At 39.1% G+C, this 22,994-nt stretch overlaps 1 protein-coding gene across 9 annotated transcripts in view; it reads left to right on the plus strand.

The window, feature by feature from the left end:
* Window positions 1-21,407, plus strand: part of igsf9ba (immunoglobulin superfamily, member 9Ba) — an 86,348-nt gene extending 64,941 nt beyond the window's left edge. For 3 of the 9 annotated variants that reach the window (XM_023961469.2, XM_078929376.1, XM_078929377.1), the window contains 9 exons: window positions 10-185; window positions 5,316-5,542; window positions 6,070-6,154; window positions 6,252-6,416; window positions 8,009-8,054; window positions 8,831-8,917; window positions 11,008-12,633; window positions 16,860-16,987; window positions 17,060-21,407. In XM_023961469.2, coding sequence (XP_023817237.1) covers window positions 10-185; window positions 5,316-5,542; window positions 6,070-6,154; window positions 6,252-6,416; window positions 8,009-8,054; window positions 8,831-8,917; window positions 11,008-12,633; window positions 16,860-16,987; window positions 17,060-17,268 — 2,749 coding nt within the window. In that variant the 3' untranslated portion in view covers window positions 17,269-21,407. Of the gene's footprint in view, window positions 1-9; window positions 186-5,315; window positions 5,543-6,069; window positions 6,155-6,251; window positions 6,417-8,008; window positions 8,055-8,830; window positions 8,918-11,007; window positions 12,634-13,943; window positions 13,990-16,859; window positions 16,988-17,059 lie in introns of all 9 variants that reach the window. The other 6 variants (XR_013647055.1, XR_013647056.1, XR_013647057.1 and 3 more) reach the window with 6 other exon arrangements.
* Window positions 21,408-22,994: the final 1,587 nt, after the last annotated feature.

Here is a 22,994-nt window from a genome sequence, read left to right on the forward strand (position 1 = left end):
TGCTCGTAGGTCAAAGAGAATAGACTTTGGTCCTCATGACTGGCATTCAATGCCAGTTTCTGGTGCTCAGATCTGGTTGGTGGTGTCAGGGTTGGAGCCTGGGACGGAGTACCAGTTCAGTGTGCTGGCACAAAACAAACTGGGTACAGGCCCATTCAGTGAAGTTGTGACAGTCACCACTGCAGGTGGGTACTGCAAATCAAAGGTTAGTCAGTCCATGTTTGGCCACACAAGAAAAAAACTGACTGAGCTACACCATATAATGTCAGACAATTATCATTTGGCATGGCAGGAGCACACTGCCCTCTGGTGATGTGTAAATATATATGTTAATCACAATAGACCTATTCAAAACTCAAACGTAGTAACTGTGTGAAAGACAGATGCTTGTATGCGGAAACATAAGTGAGTTTTGTGGCACATAACCTGTTTCTAGAGAGTTATTTATTATAGTTAATATAGATTCAGTAATTAGGGGGAAAGTTTCTTTAAAAAGCTTAGTGGGGATTAGGTTTTAAGAGACAAGTTGAGGTTTTGGGGACCATAATAAATGATGTTATTTTTGCTTGATCTACAGCAGTGAAGCAGTCTAATGTTAAAGAAGTTTATATGGATGCCTTCACTTCTATTGCTTCAGCCTGCTCTGGGCTGAAGTTAGGAATAACTCGATTCAATTTATGTTTAATATTTGAGATTTTACTATCAAAGTATTTAAGAAATCCTCAGAGTTGAGAGTAGCAGGAATATGTGGTTCCACTGAGCTCTTACTGCCGGTTAGTCTGGCCATTGTACTAAAAAGAAATCTTTGATTATTCCCATTCTCTGCTATTAAGGTTGAACAGTACTCGGTTCCGGGTCTACACAGAGCTATTTTTTATAATTTAAGAGGCTACGTTTCCAGGTATTCAGAGACTGCTCTGAGCCGGAGCGACGCCATTCTCTTTTCAACTTACGGGTTACTTGTTAAAGAGAACGTGTTTCAGCATTAAACCATGGTGCTACTCTGTTTCGCCTAACAAGCTTAGGTTTCAAGGGAAAACAACATCGAGTGTTCTCCTGAGGGCTTGAAAGGCATCATTAACAAACTGGTCGTTTTTACAAGGACTGAAGCTATGGGAGCTGCTCTCTGAGTATTTGGTCAGCATGTATTGGTTGAACTTTGAGTTTAAACTCAGACACAAAACGATCACATAATGTTCTTCTAAGCTGTTTGTTATTCACTGGAGCAGAAGCATGTTCTAATGTAACTGGGAGGTAATTAGAAAGGGATCTGAAATTTTTGGGTTAAGAGGAAGGACACTCAGCTGGCTAATCTCTATACCATGAGTTAAAACAAGGTCCATGGTGTGCTTGTGACAGTGAAAGGGTTCATTTACATTTTGTGTGAAACCAACATTATCTGATAAACCTGAAATGGATTTCCTAGACAGTCACTTATCAAAACGAATATTAATATCCCCTATTATTATTTTTATCAGAGTCTAAAACAGTAGTTGATCGAAAGTGAGAAAAAAATAGTTAAAAATTCTGAATATGGGCCGGGAGGGTGATAAATAATTATGAATAAAAAATTTTGTTTAGTCTTCCTGTTTTGGTGATTCATAGACAACAAGATGTTTTCAAATGAGTTATAAACATGTTTGACTTTAGTGCTAAGAAGTAAGCTAGACTGTCATACTACTGTCAAACCACCTCTTTTCCCTTTTCCCTAAAATCCTGGATTTCTGATTGTTATTATTTCTCGGGGGGGGAACTAATGTTTGGTGTGTGATTTTTGCATTACAGTACATTCAACAGTAAAATTCAAATTCCACAACAAATATCCATAGGTGCCCGCCTACGGAATGTCATGCCTTCAGCTTGTTGAGGCATGAGCTCCACTGTAGTTCTTAGGGAGGGCCCTGAATTCTGACAGGAAGACTATAGCAGAGCCTTTAAATCCAGAGAAAAAAGGGTGTAGTCTTCATGGTTTGGACTTGTTTTCATCCCACGTGCTCTTTGTTCCATTCTGATCTGTAGGATTTGGGGTTTGAATCAAGCTTCAGACAACAGTCATGATATATAAGGGCACATAAATTAAAGATTATCGTCACTTTGAGCTATTTTCTTTCATGTAAAGAGGTGTAATGGGCTGTCTAGAAAACATGCTCCACTGTTTAGGATTTTAAGCTGAATGTTATCCGAAGCATTTTGAGGTAGGGGAAATACGCATCACTGACATGCACGTAAACACTCGCACAAAACAGTATTTCTTACAGAAGCAAACCGAACCTAAATTGACGACGCCCAGCACGGCATCTTGGCGCCTGTCAAGAATAGGCCAATACCCCTTTTTCCTCTCTTGGATGCTCGTCAAAGTAGATAACTTGCTCAGGCTGGGCGGGACTGGTTTAAAATACTTTCAAAATTCTATATATTAGAATCAAATGATCAAAAATAAAAGGATATTTTGAATTGTTAGGACATTACATTCCTGGTCAGAGACTAGTTAATCTGACACGTTTTCACTTTCATTTTATGCAGAAAATGTTTTTTTCATGGTCAGAGAGAGGTGACTGAGGTTCCAAAAATCAGTTTATTGTTGTTCAAATGAGACTGGTGGATTCCAAATCCTCCAAAGATTTATGTTGGTTAAGGAGTGAGTAAAGAAAAAACGCAGATGTGACCTTAACACAAAGCTGATGGACTGGCGGGGTGTGGATGGTTGTAAATGCAGTTGAGTGTAGTGAAGTCATGGTTTGCAGGTGCGCTTGAATCCCCACCCATAATTCCAAACATCTTTGTAAAACTGAAAGAGAAGAATAACAGCAAAAGAGAACAAAAGAAAAACAGGCTCCAAAGGAAGAAGAAACAGCCAACTGAAGACAGTATTTTTTATTTTATTATATTTTTATTTTTAGCAAATTTCTCTGCCTCCATACCTGCAGATTTAAAGCTGTCAAGGTGCTCGAATCCTCTATGTGTTATTCCCAAATCACCACAGGTACTATTGTAACCACATTTGAAAATTCCAACTATTGGCTGTGATGTTATTCCTGATTAGTTGGCATGACTGGCAGTTTTTGGGAAGGTTTGATTCTGTCCACAAAGCATGTTTGCAAATAGGTTTTAACACTTAGAGCTAACACTTTTCATTGTTTGATGACAGGAATAACAACCCTCACTGCAATTTTTCAACGAGTTATGGCAGGAAGGCCTTGGGTGTAACTAGTGACATTAATAGCGGTGCTGTTTCATTTGAGGTGTGCTAAAAAGATAAACACAGTTATTAATGTAATTAGTTCCACTTGATAGATAATTTGGTATCTTTCAAATGAGAAAAAATGATAAAGGAAGAGGTTGTTTGTGAATTGACAACTTGAAAATATGTGCAGGAATGTGCGACTGTTCAAGTCTGACCTACAGATGTTCAACCACAGCACCTTAACCCTATAATCACCGGAGATTTAGCTCCAATGCTGACATACTTTAGACTACTGAAACCTATCAGCCGTTTACGCAGTTAACATAATTCCAGCTGATTCTGTTGCCAAAATTACTGTGTATTTCATATTTAAAGACAAGAGATAAAATAAAGAAAGGTCTGTTTGGAGGAAAAATCCTACTGTGAGTTATAAATAATTCACAATTAAATGTTCACTGTAAACTTCTAAATGTAAATCATGTGAAAAAGAAAATACCACAAATAGTTTTCTTATTCAGCACACACTGAAGGAGGAGGGTTTGGGGAAGAGACAGAGGGAGCTAAAGTTGTGTGCCCTGTCTAGGCTACCCCACCTTGGTGGGACACAGCCTTGGTAAATAAAAAAAAAATAAAAAAAAAAAATTGTAAAAAAATTTGTAAATAAAATTGTAATTTTATTTGTTGTCTGTGTTTGTAACTTTTTGCTGCCTCTTGGCCAGGACTCCCTTGTAAAAGAGGTTTTTAATCTCAATGGGACTTTCCTGGTTAAATAAAGGTTAAATAAAAAATAAAAACCACTGTGGTTTTGATCACAGAAATAAATCTGTTCTTCTCACTTGGCCTTAAGGCTCTAAAGGTCAAGTTTACACAGGTTGTTGGCACAGATTTACAACAATTTAGCTAATCACAATCAAGAAATCCTGAGAAAGGGGCAAAACATACCATTGGTTTGATGACAGGAGCCTGCAGACCGGTAGAAATGTGAATATAGGCGCATTTAGCCCACAGGCCGGACTTTGGACATGCCTGGTTTAAGGGTTGTAAAGAGAGCACACAAATGCGTTTGTTAAAGGATTTTTATTAAAATCAAACGAGTCTCAAATGGCCTTTTTTAGTAAATATCCAGGAAGGATTGACAAATGAAACTGAAATGTCTTCCCAAATTCCCTCCTGACCCCAAAAGTGACAAAATGGAAAATGGATGGATGGATCCCAAATCAATTTTGAAAAATTTGACCTGCATTCTTTTTAAGCAAAGATTAAAAAAAAAAAAGATTAAATGTGAATGTCGCATCTTTGATGGGGAACATTGTGTTTTTTGTTGAATTTAATGTCACCACACTTGAAACAGTTCAGCTCTTGTGTCACATGTTGACCTGCTGTTAACAAAGAAAGCATTATTGCACTGGAAAAAATCTTAATTAAGGCTTGCAAAAGTCTGACCTAATTCACTGACACCCACATGCCATTCTGTCAGTGGATGGTAATTCACAATAAGGTGTCTTTTATGTATTGTGCAGTTGCATATCCCTCATTCAACCATCTGTGTGTGTGTGTGTGTGTGTGTCATTATCCAGCCCCAGCTGGTATCTGTCACTCAATAAGCTGATTATCTAAAACATTTGTTTCGAAAAATGGTTTTTAGTACAAATGAAGGGTGGCAGAGTGAGCCTGACCTTCATGGCTTGATACTCAAAAATCCTGTTTGCCTCCAAACTGTGATTTATAACAGACATAAAAATGTCTGCGTGAACAAGCAGCCAATCTATATCGATGTGTTTTAGTCAAGCACCTTATCTGCATTTGTGCACCAGGATGGTTCCAACACAAAAGGACTCAAATTCAATCTGCAAACTCTGATAAATTTGATACTCTCATGTTTTCACAGCAAAATGTCCCTGCTTCTATCTGTGAATGATTTTATGTATCTATTTTTAGATCCTTTCACTTCCCATGCCATGCCTTTTGTGCAATAATGTAGTGCTGCCACTGTGTTGCTTTAGGTGAAAAAAAAAATCACAATCTATATTGCCCAGATAAACAGCACTATCTTTAACGTCTTTGATTGTGCATAATGCTCCATGTTCTCATGCTTTTCAAAAGCTTATTTAAAACTACGCCCTGGCCGCAGGCTCTCCTCTGGGTACCCCAGAACCACTGGTGCTTCTTACTCCACCAAGGTGCCTCACAGCCAATCGCACGCAGCATGGTGTCCTCCTCACGTGGCTCCCTCCAGCCAACCACTCCTCACCCATCGACCGATATATCGTGGAGTTCCGCCTCGGGGAGAAGTGGGAGGTTCTGGATGACTTGATCCCTTCCACGGAGACTGAGCTCATTGCCAGAGATCTTGTTCAGGTCAGTTATCAACACTACCCCTAAATGTTACTTATGACACATGTCTTTAAAACCCCACTCTGATCATCTTTTGAGCTATTTTAAAAGCATTCCTAGTGCTCTTTTGATTATGATTATGCCATTTTTAAACAAAATCCAAAAACCAGTGTTGTTTTTCTAGGACATAGTAGGACACAGCAGGAGTTCATTAGAAATTCACTTCTTAGTTGTGGGTGGGACTGTTGGTGTGGAGCAACCCCGCCCCTCTTCCCTTCCTTTTTGCTGAGTGCTCAGAGCAGGGAGTTCATGTCCAACATAGTATCTTGTTTTTATTGAGGGTTGTTGCTTAGTAACAAACCTTATATTTTGTGAAATAGTGCTTTTTTATTGTAAAAGAAACAGTATATTTTTGTTGCTGTCACAGAACGAAGACATTTTAAAAAACAGTCCTGTTTCTCTAAAACAGAGTCAAACAGTGTCTTGGTTACACAGATTCAAACAAAAACCAGATCATCAAACCATCATCAAACACCATATTTCTTTGGTAGGAATCCTGGTATGAGTTTCGAGTGATGGCAGTAATGGATGACCTCATCAGTGAGAGCAGCAATGTAGTAGGAGTTTCTAGTACTGGTGAGTGATTTTGTTTTTCTTTTTTAACAAAGAAACTTAAGTTTTTTGTAAGAATCCAGTTTTCTCTAATGTCTTGTGCATGTTTTTTGTGCCTCAGCAGATCCATTCCCCGGTGCAGAGTTGCCTGAAGAGGGGCTGGCGCGGCCTGTGGTGGCAGGCGTTGTGGCAACCATATGTTTTCTGGCAGCAGCAGTACTGTTCAGCACTCTAGCAGCTTGCTTTGTGAATAAGCAACACAGACGAAAACTCAAGCGTAAACCCGGTTGGCCTCTCACTTGTACTTACACGTGTAAAAAATGTCTAAGTCAAGCAGGGAAGCTTTAACCAATGTGTCACAAGACTAAGTAGTATTATTTTTCCACAAAAGCACACCAACAGCAAGTTGACATAAATCAACTCAGGTTTTTGTGTGGTACAGCATTTTTTTTGTTTGAAAATTATTTATTCAGTCTATTGTTGTCAGAAATGTACTGGACAGCACAAGCTGACGCACACAGAGACTAAAGATGCAGATTATATGGAGCTCAGTGGGGGGACGTTAACTGGCAGAACCCAGGAAATGTAAATACTGTCAGTTGCTGATGCAAGAAAGCAAGACAATGGTTGGTTCAGATCCAGGCAAAAATGTAACCAATTAATTCTGCTTACTCAACTTTAATGGAGAGTAAGTTGAGACTCCAGCACACAAATGTTGGTATGTAGACCAGTGAGTCTGTGAGTAGTCCAGATTAGAGTGGTCAAAGGAAATCCAGAAAAACTAAGCGACTAAATCCAGAATCCAAAGTCCAGAGAAAATCTTAAAAAATGAACTCTTAAAATACAGTTGGGTCAAGCTGCAACAAAATTAGGGGTAAATTAGGTGTGTAACAATTCATTTTAGCAATGATTCAGTTCAGGTTATAATTTGTAGTTTACCGTGCCTCAACCCAAATGGTATTTTCTAATATCAATATAATTGACTTATTTCATTTTGAAATGACTTTATAATTCAATTAACATCTTGTTTCAGACAGATCGACCTAGTTGAATCGTAGGAATATGAATGGATCCATTGATTAGGTCTAATAATTGTTACACCCCTAGAGTAAATGGACAAAATATGGGGAGGAGTGAGCAGGTGTAAGTGCAGATCCTGTCATTTGTATTTTCATTTTTTACGTCTGTAGTATTGTTTTCAGGTTTTGACTTTAATGTTATATTTAGTAGGTTTTCAGATTTTCTCAGCATATCTAATTCCTAAATAAAAGCTGGCTAAAAATACATCTAGCAGCTTTCTGGCTCTATTTTAGGTGTTCAGAGACGTGAAGCACAAATTATTTCTCTTTTTTTTCACCTGCAGCAGGAGCTCCTGTCACTTCTGTCTTTATACCAAAGAACTCAAAACATAAAGTATAAAGCTAAACTACAGGCTCCTACAGCAACTTAGCCCTGCTGCAAGCCCAAAAAAATGTTTTAAGCCACATATTTGTTCTAAGAAGTTACATCATTTTATGACCTCATTTTTTAAATGAGAATTGAAAATGTGATCAAAGTCAACAAGCTTGCTAATTTTTATCAAGCAGCTCAGAGTTCGAGCTGCGTTATAAGCATCAGATGACTGCATATGTAGCGTGTTTAGTGCAAGCTGACCATAGTAGTTGATGGATTGCTCAATAAGTCTGTAGCTTCAAGGTAGAAAAGTGTTTTTTATATGTGTCTTGCTTGTTTTGTAGTGGGTGGGTGTCCTATTTTTATTTCTTCTAAACTATGGATGCAACTCTCTACATCCCATCTGAATGTTTTACTTGTGTGTGCGTGGTTTAGCACATGAAATGCTGAAATGCTAAATATTAGTGTTTTTTTTTCCCCTCTCAGATCCTCCCTTGTCGGTGACACACTTCAGGAAAAGCATTGAGTCGCCGTAAGTAAAGCTACCTCAGGGCTCCTGCAGCCTTTTCAAGATGGTTACTACTGCTCATCTTCTCTTGCTCCTTTCAAACCACTTTTTTTTGGTCAATGCACGCTGTGACAAGACATGCATCATAATGAAAGTTTTATAACTAGCACCTGCAGCTAGTATTATTGCTTATTACACAAAGCATGCTCTCTCCAGCTGCAGTGAGCGAGGATAAGGGGTAAATTAAAGGGAGTGGGGCGTGTTAAACGCGCATGAATGAGAAGCAAAAAAATATGGAGGTTCTGGAAAGGGTGTTGGAGAACATGTATGGGGGAACCTTTTTGCAGATCATGGAAAAATAAAGCTGAGTTCAAGGCAGCGGAGTCAGCGTTTTAAAAACACATTACCCAGAGTTCCCAAGCTGCTGTACATGAATTGATTTTTTGATCCATCTGTTCTTCCTAAACTTCAAGGGCTGTCTGCTTTCTGCATGATTCTCAATGTTTAATGTTGCTGTTTCTTGTACAGTTTGTGTGTGTGTGTGCATATGTGTACTTTGTGTCTGTAAATCTTGTGTACATATATAAATGCATATTAATATCAAAATACACTCATTTCTAACTTAAGAAATTCCATCCAGTGCTCATGATTTTAAACACATGTAAATCTTCAGTATCAGATCACTTTTTGTTTGTGTTTATGAAATGGTCCAGGCAGGTCAGGAAGTTTACACTTAGCCCTTCCTGCGAGTAGCATAGTTAGAGATGAACCAGGCCCATGTCGTTTGTCTCCCATCGCAGGCCTCCTCTCACCCCCTTGCCAGGGGTAGAGCCCTGCTGGGACGAGCCTGCCAGCAGCAGTTTCTTGCCCCCGCCGGCCAGCCCCTTGTGAGTGCCTGCCTGCACCAAAATACAGAGTGTGCTTTTCCGCACTTGGCTTGGCTGCATGGTTAATGCACTGCAAAGAAATGACCAGCAAACACTTGTACTTGTAGTGGAACCTGTTTCTTTCGTATTTGCATGCAGAGACATTCAAACACCACACCAGGAGTAAACTACAGTACTTTTGCTGGCATGTACAACTAATAAAAACTGTGCAAATGGATTCATTCAATTTTGCAATTATTCTGAAAATTATCCATACCCATGAGAAGCTCTGGTTACATATTTTTTTTGACAGATAGAAAGCCCAATGCTACTTAAAAGCAATTTGTCTTTGTATTAAAGACTATCACGCTAGTGTTTAGTTCCCTCCACAAATTCAGGATGGGACTAAGACTGGGATGCAAATATGATTTTCTCCAACTCTCTGACAGGATGTTTTGGATAATTTTCTTGTTTCTAGAGATTGATGTTCTAAACTCTAACCATTAGTCAAGGTTCAACGATAATGCTGATAAACTAATCACTTCTGCAACATTTGTTAATGGGCTACACGATGGAAACTTCTCTTTTTTCTGGTACACAATAGTCGGTTTGATGACGGACGGCAAAAGCATGAAACCCCAAAAATGTCCCTTGTTTTGTATGGGGGAATAATTGCAATGTAATGTTCTGGACCCTTCGTTCATTTTTTTCTCCTTGGCATGTCAAACCCACTGAAGTAACAAAGCAAAGAGAACTACAGTGGAAGTACAGTGTGCGTGTGTGATGAAGTGATAAGCAAAGGCCCTAATTGCAGTTTGCAATTAGAGCTGCAGTCAACTAAAGGTTTTCTGCTTCCCTCAAATTCTGTTGGCTCATAAGATGGATAGAATGAGGGTAATATAAAGACAGTTCCAGGGAAGCCCCAAAAATGTCTCCAAAAACATTCTGATTGACAAAGAACGAAATTTTGGAAATTGGTGTCAGTGGCTCAATGTGAAAAATCCACACAAATTTTAGCATTTTGTTAATTCTTTTCCATCTTTAATTTATTAGAAAATATTTGTCAAGAAACTCTTGTTTTTCAGAACACTCTGTTTTTCTAGGTCACTATTACCCAACTTCTGAGTTGAATTAGCTGCAAACTGTTGGAGCTCAGTCAGAAATTATATAACTCCATAAATAAATAAATACATAAATCAAAAAGACAGAAATGCTCAAAAAACATGCACAGAGAAAGGTATATTTGGGTAACTTCTGACAAAAATGCTTAAGAGTAGACATTCTAAATAACATTTTATTTTCAATGGGTTTTTGGTGGCATGAAAAGAAATGAAACCTAGAATCTCTTGGGAACTAAAGGCCACCATGTTAGAAAGGCACGTTCCAATGTTAAGCACCTAAGTCTATTTTACCAAAAAAAAAAAAAGTTTATACCTTTAAAAGCTTGTTTTTATTATCATGTAATTTGCTGCGATGGCTTTGCCATGGCTTTGCCATCACAGCAAATTACATTATACAAATCATACAAAAGGGTATGAATAATTTGGGGCATGGCTTTTATTCAAAGGTTTTCATTCATTTCTTGCATTGTTTTCTGTAGATGCAAATTTCCAACTAGAAAAGATATGTACATAAAGATCTAAACTTTTTCATTGGCGTAAAGTTTTTTTGGTAACGTTTTTCAGACGCCATAATTGTTTCTCCTGTCACTTTTTGGTGCATCATTTCAAAACTGGGCCAATTTTTGCTCTAAAACTTTCAATTTAGAAAAAACTTTTATCCTGTTGCCATAGTTACATTGGTAGTTATCTTGCCATTTTCAACTCAAGGGGTTTGGTTCATTACCTGATGCACTATCAGAATGGTGCTGCAAGCATAATCTGTTCATTATCATATCGTCGTTTATAATGGCTGCTTTGATTGAGTGCCTGGGCTTTGTTTTGTGTCATCTGTTTAGAAAGCGCTATGATGCCAAAATGCCTCCTGTCTTTACATACAGTATTAAAGCTTTATTTTTTGTTGTCTTTAGAATAATTACTCCACTTGCCCTTTGGAATTCATCTGATCTGAATAGATTTCAACAAACTTCTTGTGTCTGTTTTCTTCTCAAGGTTATCATCAGGGAAGATCAGTCCAGAGAGCTCCCCTCCATCTCGACCACGCTCGATTTCATCGGAGGGTTCCCATGGTCCAGGCCTCTACGTCAGAAAGCTGCCCAGTCCTCAAAGAGAAAAGGACAAAGAGCTCTCTTTCTACAAGAAAACCAAGCGTGCCATAGCTAGCAAGAAATACAGTGTGTCCAAACATGAGGCTGAAGTCACCACACCTATAGAGCTGATAAGCCGTGGTCCTGACGGTCGCTTCGTCATGGAGACCAGTCCGCCTGCCCGCCGCATCCAGGGCTTCCCATTCGCAGAGGAATCAGATATGTACCCTGAGTTCCGGCAGTCCGATGAGGAGAATGATTTTGACCCTGGGCCTCTGCCGCCCATCATGCCCACGCTACGTCCTCAGCTCTCCCCAACGTCCTCCAGTCTGGAGTCAACGCAGCCCCCAACCTACAGCCCCCGCCTGCACAGGCCCATGGAAGGTATGAGCTTTGCAGAGGGCAGTGCACTTCACCCCTCAGGGCAGGCCCCAACCTCCCACTATAGGGGCTTTCCCCAGGGCCCGTTTTATGGGTATCTAGGCAGCCGTGCTGAATCAGGGATTCCACCACCATTCTATATGCCTGACATCAGCCCGCGTAGCTCTGCTCTGTCCTCGCCCCCAGGTACAGCTGAGGGGCCCTTTGGTTACCCCTCCATTCCTGAGGAGAGTGGAGAGCTGGAGCACCCTCAGTACACTGCCTCTGGCCATTCTCTGTCACACACACACAGCCCTCCTCCCCGCTCACCTGAAAGCTGGCAGCCTCATGAGCTACCCTTTCTGGGTCTAGAGGCCCCACGGTTCAGATATCCACCTCACCATCCTTTACACCACCCCCAGGACCTTCCTGACCCACCCCCGTATCCTCCTCACTCTTTCCCCCCAAGTCGCCTTCACCTCCCTCATTTAAAAGATCCAATGAGCCCTGGACTCCTGCAACTGGAGGTACCTATGGCTCCTTCAGGCAGAGACAGGCCCCCAGGGCCTCCGGTTAGGCGTTTAGCTATGCAACAGGCCCAGAGTCTCGGCCATCTCAGACACACGGCCCACGGTGTGGGTATACCAGTGTTGCCTTACCCTGACCCGGCAGCCCGTGCAGGGAGCCCAAGCACAGCCCCCAGTAGTAGCCCTCAGTCCTGGCTCAGCCCGAGGGCAGGGCGCCGGGCAGACCCCAGCCTCCCCCCGTTAGTACTCCAACCCTCCCGTCTGTCTCCACTCTCCCAAAGCCCCCTTAGTACCCAGCCAGGTTCCCCAGATATTTTAGTGCGGCCCCCCCCACGCCCAAGCATCCTCCGCACCTCTCGGTCTCTGGAGATGCCTGAGATCACCCTACAGCCCTCAGCCACTGTCAGTTTCTCCCGGAGGTCGTCCTTGTCTGCCTCACCCACTCAGAGTCAGGGTGCCAAGCAGCCCACCCCCAGTTACCATGCCCACATGTCCTATGCCTCCACTGCAGCCAGTTACCCCTCCCAGTCTCCCTCTCCTCCTCCAGAGGGCAGGGATGTTTTCGGGCAGAGGCCATCCCAGAGGAGGACAGAGGAGGAGATGCTACCCTCAGAGCCCTCCCAGCTCCAGATATCAGCCTCAGGGTAGGTGATCCATTCCAATAGAGAATAGTCATATATTCATATTAGGAGGAGAAATGTCTCCTCATCTGTTCTCTTTTCCAAATTTCCCCCGTATTTATCCAACATTTAAATTGTTTGTCCATTTAGAAATAAATAAGATGCATATTTCTCTCAATATGCAGAACGCATGTAATTGCATTTAGCACAGTGTGTTATTAGATCAAAATCATCTCAGCGGCATAGGAAGGTTTAAAGGACATGAATACGTTCTAGATGTAAGTTTTATTTTACATTTTTTTACATATTTGTCTTAATAATTTGATGTCACAGATTTCATCTTAAAATACTGATTTCATTGCGACATAAATCAGTTCTAAATGAGAGGTTTTGATACATTATTTAAACTTTTTTTTCTTAAATATAATTTGATCATTTATAATAATTAACCCTGTATATGTTATTATTAAAACAAATATTTTTACTTCAGGGAGAACCCAGGTCAAACTCCAAACATTCAGAGAAGTCTAATGTCAATTTTTTCTGGCTTTTCCTGGGGAAGAAACAGAGAATAAAATACTAGAACAATTTATAAAGAAGTTAAAGTAATTGATCAATTATGAAGAAAAAAAAATCCCAAAACAACAAAGTTTTTTTTTTTTACAATTATCTTACAGTTTTTATAACTTGACATTTTGGCTTAATGTTACTTTAATTTGTCCATTTTATTTCAATTTTTTTATTTTATTTTGCTTTAATTAATTTTTTTAGAAATTGGAAATTTGAACAAAATGTCCCCAGAATATTTTTAGACCCCCCCCCCCCCCCTCTTTTTCCCTTTTAAGTCATTTCACTATGAATTATTAAAAGTTAAATGAAAGAGAATCTAAATTTAATTGACCACCTATTTTATTTATTTAAACATTTTCTGTGTTACAGTCATGTATGATGGCATCCATGGTCTTGTCACATATTTAAAAAAAATATAAAATACTAAAATATTTGCAAAAATCATTAAAAGGTTGCTTTTCTTACAGTAAAAAATCTTGCTGAATAAATTATTTAGACGTATTTAAACACCTGAGATGTGTGTATAGATTTGAAGATACAGGATAGTAACTTCCAAACTACAACCGTTAGGATCTATGATTATTGCTCCGGATATTCGCGAGCCCGATTTCACATCCGAACAAGAGGCAGTGTTACTGTAGCAACAGCCATGAAGCAAAGGCTTGCTCATGCACCATCACTGGCCGGTGAAGGAAAGTAGCTGGTAGGGCTGCTGCTTTGTAGAGGGTAAGGGTCTTACCTGATTTGTTTTTGATTGATCTCAGCTATCTGGGCAGCGTTGTTGTGACCCGGTCCCCTACGCCACAATAGGTAAGGGTCGGACCCATGTCTGAGAGGGGAGGGGTCAGCAGGGGGAGGGCTCTAGTCACTCTCTCCTTTAAAGGGGAATCGCTTTGGGTTGTGCAGGATTCGAGTGAAGTACAACTAATGTTAATAATGACACATTTGTCAATAGCTCCATGGAACAGTCAGCCTGCTGTGGTGGAGGCTACAGCATTTAGGCTTGTGGCCGAGCTTAACAAGTGGCTATGGACTGTTTGGAGAAGTATCTCATTTTGTACTTTTCAGTGTTTGAACACTGTCAACTCTTTCTGCCAAAAAAAATAGGCATGTATGATTGACTGGAGTATTCCCCTTTAAAGTTTTGTTCCATGTGCAAAATGCCATGCATGCATTCTCTAAACTTCTCTCTTTGACCAAACAAATAACAACAATTCTCAAACTAAATTCTTTGTTACATCTGTTGTTCAAAGTGCTTTTGTTTTTTTCTGTCATGTGACTGTTTAAATGGCCATTTCCTCTTCCTGTCATGTGACTTGTTCTTTAACGGCCATTTCCTCTTCCTGCCATCTCCTCCCGTCAGCATGGTGAAGCCTCTGTACGCAGTGTTCATGTTTATGAAAGTGTGCTGTACAGTGTTCATGTTTATGGAAATGGACTATATTTTAACAAACCGTGTCTCTCCCCTGCAATCTTCTGTTTTGTTGATTGAAACGTCTTTTATTTGTCCAGGACTATTGCAATTCTCCGATTTTTGTCTACCCCTCTCTGACTCTCAATCTCTCTCTCCGCAGTGACAAATGATGGACAGCATCTCTAAAGCTTTGCATTCCTAGACCGTTTTTTAAATCAGTTTGGCACAAAAGCTTCACTTCATACCTCATTAAGTGGAGTTTTTTTGAAAGATATGTGCATTGAAACACAGATTAAACCTCACAAGATTTATATTTGTGTTCAGAGTATGTAAGGTCATTGACCTTGTTTAAACTCTCCATAAGAGACTGCAAAACCAGAGTATTCTTAAGGTAAACTGTCTTATGAACAAAAATACAAAAGTGAAAGACATTCAAGGTGATTCTACTTTTAGGTGCTTTTATATAGAGATTTTTTTCCATTCTACTTGGCATGTATCACTCATGAAATGAAAATTGTTCCTCCTGATTTAGAAAGAAAAAGGGACCAATTTAAACTTCTCATGGTGGGGGGGGGGGGTCTGCAACCTTTTCTGTGAGCATCACAACTGCGGTTTGGCATTAAATTAATTTTTTTTCTTAGAATAACAGCAGAACTGTTCCTCAGTTAATATTCATAAACACAAAATAAAATTTCTGATTAAAGGAAATTAAATTGTCTCTGCATTTTGACTGCAGTTTTCATTTAAAAACAAGAGTTTTATATTATTTTCTTGCCTATAAGCCATCTTTAAAGCAGCAATGGATAAAACATAGGATTTTTTTTTTGTTTAACGACCCGCCAGTAGCACAAGACAAAAAATTTGAATATGTAAAGACATTTGGCATAAGAAGTATAAAGTGTTTTCTCACTATTATGCAGTTGACCTTGCAGTTTTTTTCAGCACCACTTTGCATGCCTTCTTTTTTATTTGATTGGCTGTCGATTTTGTCTATTCTGTTCCTCTACGATGTGGCAATTGCAGCAACGTTGCCAGAGCTACATACATTTATGATCACAAGCAGATCATTCAAGATTTGAACTTTTAGAGCTTAAAAACAAAAGAAAAGTGGGAAAATTTTAATGTCTGTCTGAGAAAAATTTATCAAGTTTTACCGCTAAAAAATTTTTAATCGTACTTTGTAGATTTTACATATCGTGAGTTATTTATCAAACGTATTCCCCGCCAAAAATCAGGGAACACTGTATGTCCTTTTGTTTTTGTAAAACTTCATCATTTAAAAGACTTTAGTAATATTGTTGGTCACTTTCATCTGTGGACAATAACCAACTGTTTTAAGGTTATTTAATCCTAATCATAAACACTCTAGACAAGCATTAAGGATTTTGGGTTCAAAGCCTAAATGATAAAAATGAATATTAGCAATCATAAAAACTCATCAACTTGGTTGAAATCTTGAATGTTAACCAGCACCATCTGAAAACAACAATTTCAGAATATATATTTGAACTGAAGCATTATTTGTTTGCAATTTGGCAGCAGCTTTCAGCACTTTGTCATTTTGCCTGTTTTGTTTTGCTAAAAAAAAAAGCAGTTTTTCAATAACAGACTGAAACCGCCCTTTTCCAACCTACTGACAGGTAAAAGGTTGTCAATCCCCATCGATGATGAGGCAAAAATGATTACATCGGGTCTAGTTTAAGCAAAAGTTGTGATAGCGATCTCAAAATGTGTCAAATAATTTTCATTTTATGAGTTTTATACTGCAAAAATATAAACACTGCCCAATTTTCTGAAGCAGTCACTGCTGTTAAGACCCAGAATCTAATGAGTGAAAGTAAAAGTTATACTTGCATTACGTAAAATAGACCTGCAAATTTCTTCTAATATACAAAAAAGATAAAGCTTAATTAAAGCTTTTGTTTGATCCCTTATTAGGTCTTCAATGTAGTGACTGTTTAAGAACAAAGGTATTTTCACCAAAAACCACTGCCATCCTCTGCCAACTTTTTCTTCTGTTTTCATTCTCTTTTTATCTTTCCTAACATTTAACTTGTTTCATTCATCCATACAGATAAAAGTGGAATTCCATCATCTTAGTGGAAAGATTCTCAGTAGAGGTTCAAGGGCTCATTAAGTCATCTGATTGCATCTCTTGGAAGTAGCAATGAAAAAGTCTTTTCTTTGTGTTCACTCTGAGACTCGAGCGGGCGCGGCGGCTGGATTAATCCTGAACTGTGTGCTATGCTGTCTCTCGTCTTCTCAGGGAACCTCTAGGTGCGTCTAGGGATACTGCCGGGTCTGAGAGCTTACCAGCACTGCTACACCATTGCATTACTAAAGCCAAGGGAGTGGCTGCCAACAACAACAACAATGCAACATCCGCCAGAGCAGGTCAGTTTGGTTGTCGCCTAAAAATGACGTTGATGCAAGCACTGGTGGTTCACTCCTGTGGCTTTCTCGTAGGTGTACCTCACTCTCAGACCCAGCAGCAATCTCAGACACCCCGAGGGGGAAGGGAACACAGCTTCCACACCAAGAGGAAAAAGCAAAACAAGAAACACCCTTACAGCTACTTGACTTCCTTACTTCACCGCAGGCAGTCCGAGGAGGACCAGACAGGCATTCTGGCCGGCGCAGACTCTGAGGGCCCAAATTATGGGACTCTCCGCTGACCCGGTCCCCCACCAAGCCATTGGACTCGACTAAACCGGCTCCTCCTGACAACCCCACCTCAGCCCTCTCTGCTCCGGCACAGTGACAAGCAAATATGTTTCTTATTATCTCCTAAAGCTGACCTGTGTTTTTGGGTGGCGCTGAACTCTTCTGGGCTGGATATCTCAAAACAAGAACAATGGCTTTTGGAAGTTTTCGCTGCTCCTCCTCTCTACGGATTTTCACTTGAAGATGCTCTGAAAATATATACTGTAAATAAGTAGTAAAACAAGGGAATTAAGCTTCCTCTTACAGTAATAAAATGTGTTGGTCAAGTATGTCACAACACATGAAAGATTTTTCACTCACTGATCATTGAGGTCCATATCTTTAGGTTTTTCAGTGATACAGCGTACTGTTAAGCCTGGTGCGTCCTCGTGCAGGGACAGGCGTGTATCTTTCCTACAATACAACTAGCGTCAATATTTAAACACAGGGTTCTTACCACAAAATATACCTCAGAGTAAACGCAGAGTTGCTGTAATTCTTGTGGTATACTGTGCATATTTGACCTTTTGACATATGAAAAGTATAAAAAAAAAGGTTTATATCACCAACCACTCATCAAATTTAAAAAAAAACTATAATACCATGGCCTAACTTTATCTAATTTACATGCATTTAATTATTAGTATCAGTAAGTAAATTCTGTTTATTTTGATTTGTGATCCAATGCCAACAACTGACTTCAGTACTTGATGCCTCAGTGTGTCGTTGCAGCATGACATTAAAGTGGGACTTCAATGCTCAGCAAAAAGAGCAACAATTGTAAGTTTTGTGTATTTCATCACCTAGAAATGATTTGAAAAATGCGGCACATCTTCAGGTGCCTTTTTTCTTTTCTGTTTGCCTTTGCTATTTTTCCATTTTTTTCTAACATAAACTGCCTTTCTTTTTCTTTGCCTTCTCATCTGTGTCTCTCTGAGGGACTTTTAATGCAATGACTGGTTTTACTCCATTTGCCAAGGACACATGGAGGGAAATACTACAGGAGATGCACAGCTCTCGTTTTGTTCTTTTCTTTTCTTTTAAGACTACTTTAACTGTCAGACATAAATGGAAATGTGAAAAAAACAGATGATAAGATTAGACAAAGGCAAGAACTGTACATAAAAATAACAACAGTAAACCCAGCGGTACCGTGAGGACATTAATGTTTTACAGTAGCTGTTAAAGGAGAATGTGACTATTCTATGAAGCTGTTAACAAGCAATGGGAAAATATTCAGACACATGGCCACCCTGACTGTTTATTATTAACTGTATATTACTTGCTAGCTAATTCTCTGTATGTTTGTTAATTTTTCAACACTAACCGATAATGAATGTATGCTTTGCTGTACAGGAGATGAATGTCCCGATATCACAGTGCATTGAATGATTCATTGTATTGCTTACAGCTGTGGTCAGTGAGATGATCCTTCGGCTTATTTGGCCCAAATTCCCGTTAGCGCTCACCCACACAGGTTCTGAGCCAAGTTCCCTTTGCTGGATCAATAATAGATTTTGCTGTTTTTGCTTAAGCTAAATCTGTTGCTCATCAAATCATCAAATCAGAGTTTGTTTTTTTACTTGCACTTAAAATCCACAAGAATGACCAGAGAGAAAGTGGGGATTGCCTGAGCGTCAAAGTGCACATTCTACTTTAACAAATTGGTTAGACGTGGGGAAAACAACAACAACAACATAAAAATAATCTATATTTGTTATGTACTGTACATGCTGTGTATTGTATTTGTAAAGAGAAATCCTACCCAGTTTTTGCAGGAGGACCCTGCTTTGCGGCTGTGTAAAAATACGGGAAGGATCCCAAGTTAAAAGAAATTAGATTCTATATCAAAGTATTTGCTTACAGTACGGCTTTAAGTGAATAATGTTTATAAAACATTTTGAGGTGCCTAATTTGTCATACTTTAGCAGACGTAATTTTATCTGAGAAGAAAAGAAATACTTAATGTTAGTACCGTACAGTGTATTATTGCCATAGCCTGCTGGCTGCACAAGTTGATTAGTATTTTCTCTGATGTATAGTATGTGGATGCCCACTGGGGAAAGCTTTAGAAGCAGAAATGTGTTGCCCTCTATTATATTTCTGGAACAAAGTAATACTGTATTTTGCCCGTTCATGAGCACACATGTAGGTTCACTTCAGATCTCTTCGCCTTCACGTGTCCAAAGCAAATAAAACTAAAGTTATCATAATTTTTTTTTTTACTTTTCAGTTTGAAAAACGGACATGCTGTAGTCATGTACAAAACGTGCTGTGGAGGAAGTCGTGTTTACATTAGTTTGATGAAGACAAGTGTGTTAGGGCATAGTTGCTTTGACCATTACAACTTGGTGCTATGTTTAACTTTGTGGTGCTGTAGAATAGAAGTCTAAAGATTTTCCTTTCTGTTTCCACAAGCGACTTTTCTCAGCCCTGTGGGTCTGAGCAGCTACTGTAAACTAGTTTGGGTAGACACTATTCGTCTTTATCATAACAGTGTGACAACAAGTGATAGACAATACTGGAAAGTAGATGTATAACCTCAAATAGACTTGTGACATTCAACTGAACTCACAAAGGCCTGTTTTCTATGGTGTGTTTGCAATGTTTGTCTGTGCTTCCAAGGTACCCTCTCTAAAGTATATTTGTGAGAATAATGAGATTATTTACCCAGCCTAAAAGGAGAAGCATAGCCTGACTTCGATTAGTGCTCACCACATGACATGTGGGAGGGGGAACTGAGATCTTTTTTGTACATGCGAGGTCTTTGGTTAACATCTCTGATTTTCAAGCACACGACTCATACCGGGGGGGGCGTAGTAGCCTCATATCATCCCGCCACCTCTTTCAAGGAATAATTCCTGTTAGTAGTGTCCAGTGTAGCCATGAGCTGTCCACAATTGACTTTACACTCCTGGCAGGAAGGTTTTAGGAACTTCATGCATCCTCCCCACATGTTTTATTTAATTCTTTTTGAAAAAAGGATGTAGTCTTCCGGGCGTTTGGTTTTCTCACTCACTCAACAAAAACATGTACAGCATTTAAGAGGGCTGCTTTGGATGTACTCTTAGCAATTGGTTTTCTTCTTTTGTTGTTTTCTTCTGTTTGTTTGTTTGTTTTCTTATTGCCTTTAGTGCATCACTAGTTGCTGATAGGATGATACTGATAGATTTGATTTCTTATTGTATTAAACTTGCATGTAGAGACAATACAGAAACGCCTATTAAGCAATCAATCGTGGACATCCAAGCTGGTTGTTGCTGGACGGAAACTAAAAGTATGTAGTATTTTCTGTATTCTCTGTTTTTCCATGTGTATCAGCACTGAGAAATTAGAATGTATAGTTATTGTAGGCTACAATAAGCGCTACATCGTTGACTGTTTTAGCTAAAATGCTCATACTCAAACAAACCAAGTAGTGCTTGAAGAAAGAAAATTGACATTTCATTTAACTTCCATTCACTTATGTCTGTGCTGTACATCACATGTTTACATTCTGTATATGATTTTTATGTCAGCTTACCACAATGTTTATATGTAAATACCTGGGAGATTTTCTTTTCCTGTTTTTTAAAAACTTTTTTTTAAATGATCACCCAATGGTTTTGTCTTCTATTTTCTTTTTTAGAAGTGTCATTCTTTTCTGTCACTACATAAGGTTATTTAAGCTTCACTCAACGTTTTGTGAGCAATTAACTCATACTGTATGGTGCTGCACCAAAGCCTTATGTACAATATTTGTATTACGTTTTCTCTTGTTCGCTCTGCTGTCAAGTGAACTCATGTCTTACACACACTCCTCATGCTCAACTGCCATGGATCGCTCTTATTTTCTTTGACCCTCTGGTCTGATACCACGCCGGCCTGGATGTACAGCAACAGTCGCCATCACAAAAGCCTTTGTAGGGAAAATGCACAGGCTCTCTCCTGGTGGCCCACGTGACGTAGACATGGGCCTAGCACATGATCTATGCTCTTATCTCTGGCACGTCTGTGGAAACATGAAAACAGTGTTGTACTCATGTCACCATATCATTTCAAGAACTTAGTCCCATATGAAAATTTCCTCTCGAATTTTTGTATTTTGATATAATAAAAAATCTAAAGAGTTTGTCCTTTTATTGTGCTTTTTTAGAAGTCTCACTCCGATCATCTTTTGATCTATTGTAAAAGCCTTCCCAGTGTTTTTTTTTATTATGATTACGCCATTTTTAGCCAAAATAGAAAAAAAATGTAAATTTTTAGGAAACAGTTTCTGCAAAGCAGCACTAGTTTATTAGAAATTTGCCTCTGAGTTGTGAGCGGGACTGTCGGGGTGGAGTAGGCCTGTCCTCACTTCCTGTCATCCATCTGTTGACAAGCTCTACCGGTAACTTACAGCCCCGTACATGATAAATCATGTCATGAAAATGGTATGATAGAACAGGGGTGGGATTATATAAGTTCGCTTCCTTCCACTCCCTTTTAAGCAATCTTTAATTTAATGTCTAATTATCCTAAGTTTGATACGTGTTTGTATGAATGTATAATTGCTGATTGTATTGATTTGTGCATTTTTCATTTTGATTGCTTGAAATAAACCATTTCAAATCAAATCAAATTAAACTCCAACCTAATGTTACAGATGCAACAAAAACAGCTAACAATATTGGAGCTATCCAGTCGTACAGTTTTGAGCCAGATGCCAGATCAGACGAGGAAAACAAAGACCTACTTGGATCTACAGGTAGATGCATCAGAATGGAGCAGAGCAGGGGGCTTGTGGTCTGCTGTAGAGTTTACATAGCAACAAGCTTTTTCAAACTGCATTTTTGGGTCTGTTTCTGATTCATAATGATTTGAATAAAAAAAATACTCAGAAATGAAGTTTTAATCCCAATTTTCTTCATATTTGTCCTCCATCATGAGAAAAATGCTACAAGAACATGTTAAAACACCATTTTTATGTGAGTGTGTCTTTGAACTATTTTTTTTTTTTTTTTTTTGTGAGGAGCTGTAATACATATGCTGGACACATGGTGTAAGTGTTGGGTAGAAAGTTTAGTATAAAACAGGGTGATGAAGCTCTTTAATCAGGTCAGAGGCTATGAATAAAAAAAAGAAAAGGAAAAAAAAACACCATGTCTAGGTCACAGAGATAGCAGAATTGTGTCTGGTTTCAGGTCCCTCCAAAAGAAAAGTAGAAAAAAAATCAAATTGACTTAAATCTGACAGACACACTTAAGTAAAACTACTACAATATTGTGGCAGCTGAGTCTCAATGAGGAAACTGAATGAAGGGAAAGAAGATGAAGTTTGTAAGACTGACCTTTGTGCTTTTGCTTGTTCTCCCTCAGGCAGGCTGGAAAGCAAACAACAGAGCACTTATCTGCATACTCTTCAGGAAAATGAATGGCTCTCTTCAACACTGTTTAAATACTCAGACTCTTCACCTAAATTTCAAGTTTATGCTTGGGGGGGGGATGGGGGTAATTTATTATATGTATTATGTGCTTTGTGATAATTTATGTTTATGACAGGAGAAAAAAACAAAAATTAAGTAATTTATCAAGCATGATGAGAGGCTGAGCTTCATAGCATCCCTTAAGAATAAGAATGTGTGAGGATGGGAGACATCAACAGCAGTTTTCACTCCTCTCACTGTTGCCACCCACTTATGTTGGAGCGTTATGTAATTCTGTACCAAGCATTACCTAAC

This window comes from Oryzias latipes, chromosome 13, assembly GCF_053564925.1.
Source record: "Oryzias latipes strain Hd-rR chromosome 13, Olatipes_Hd-rR_3.1".
In the NCBI taxonomy this organism is placed as follows: Eukaryota; Metazoa; Chordata; class Actinopteri; order Beloniformes; family Adrianichthyidae; genus Oryzias; species Oryzias latipes.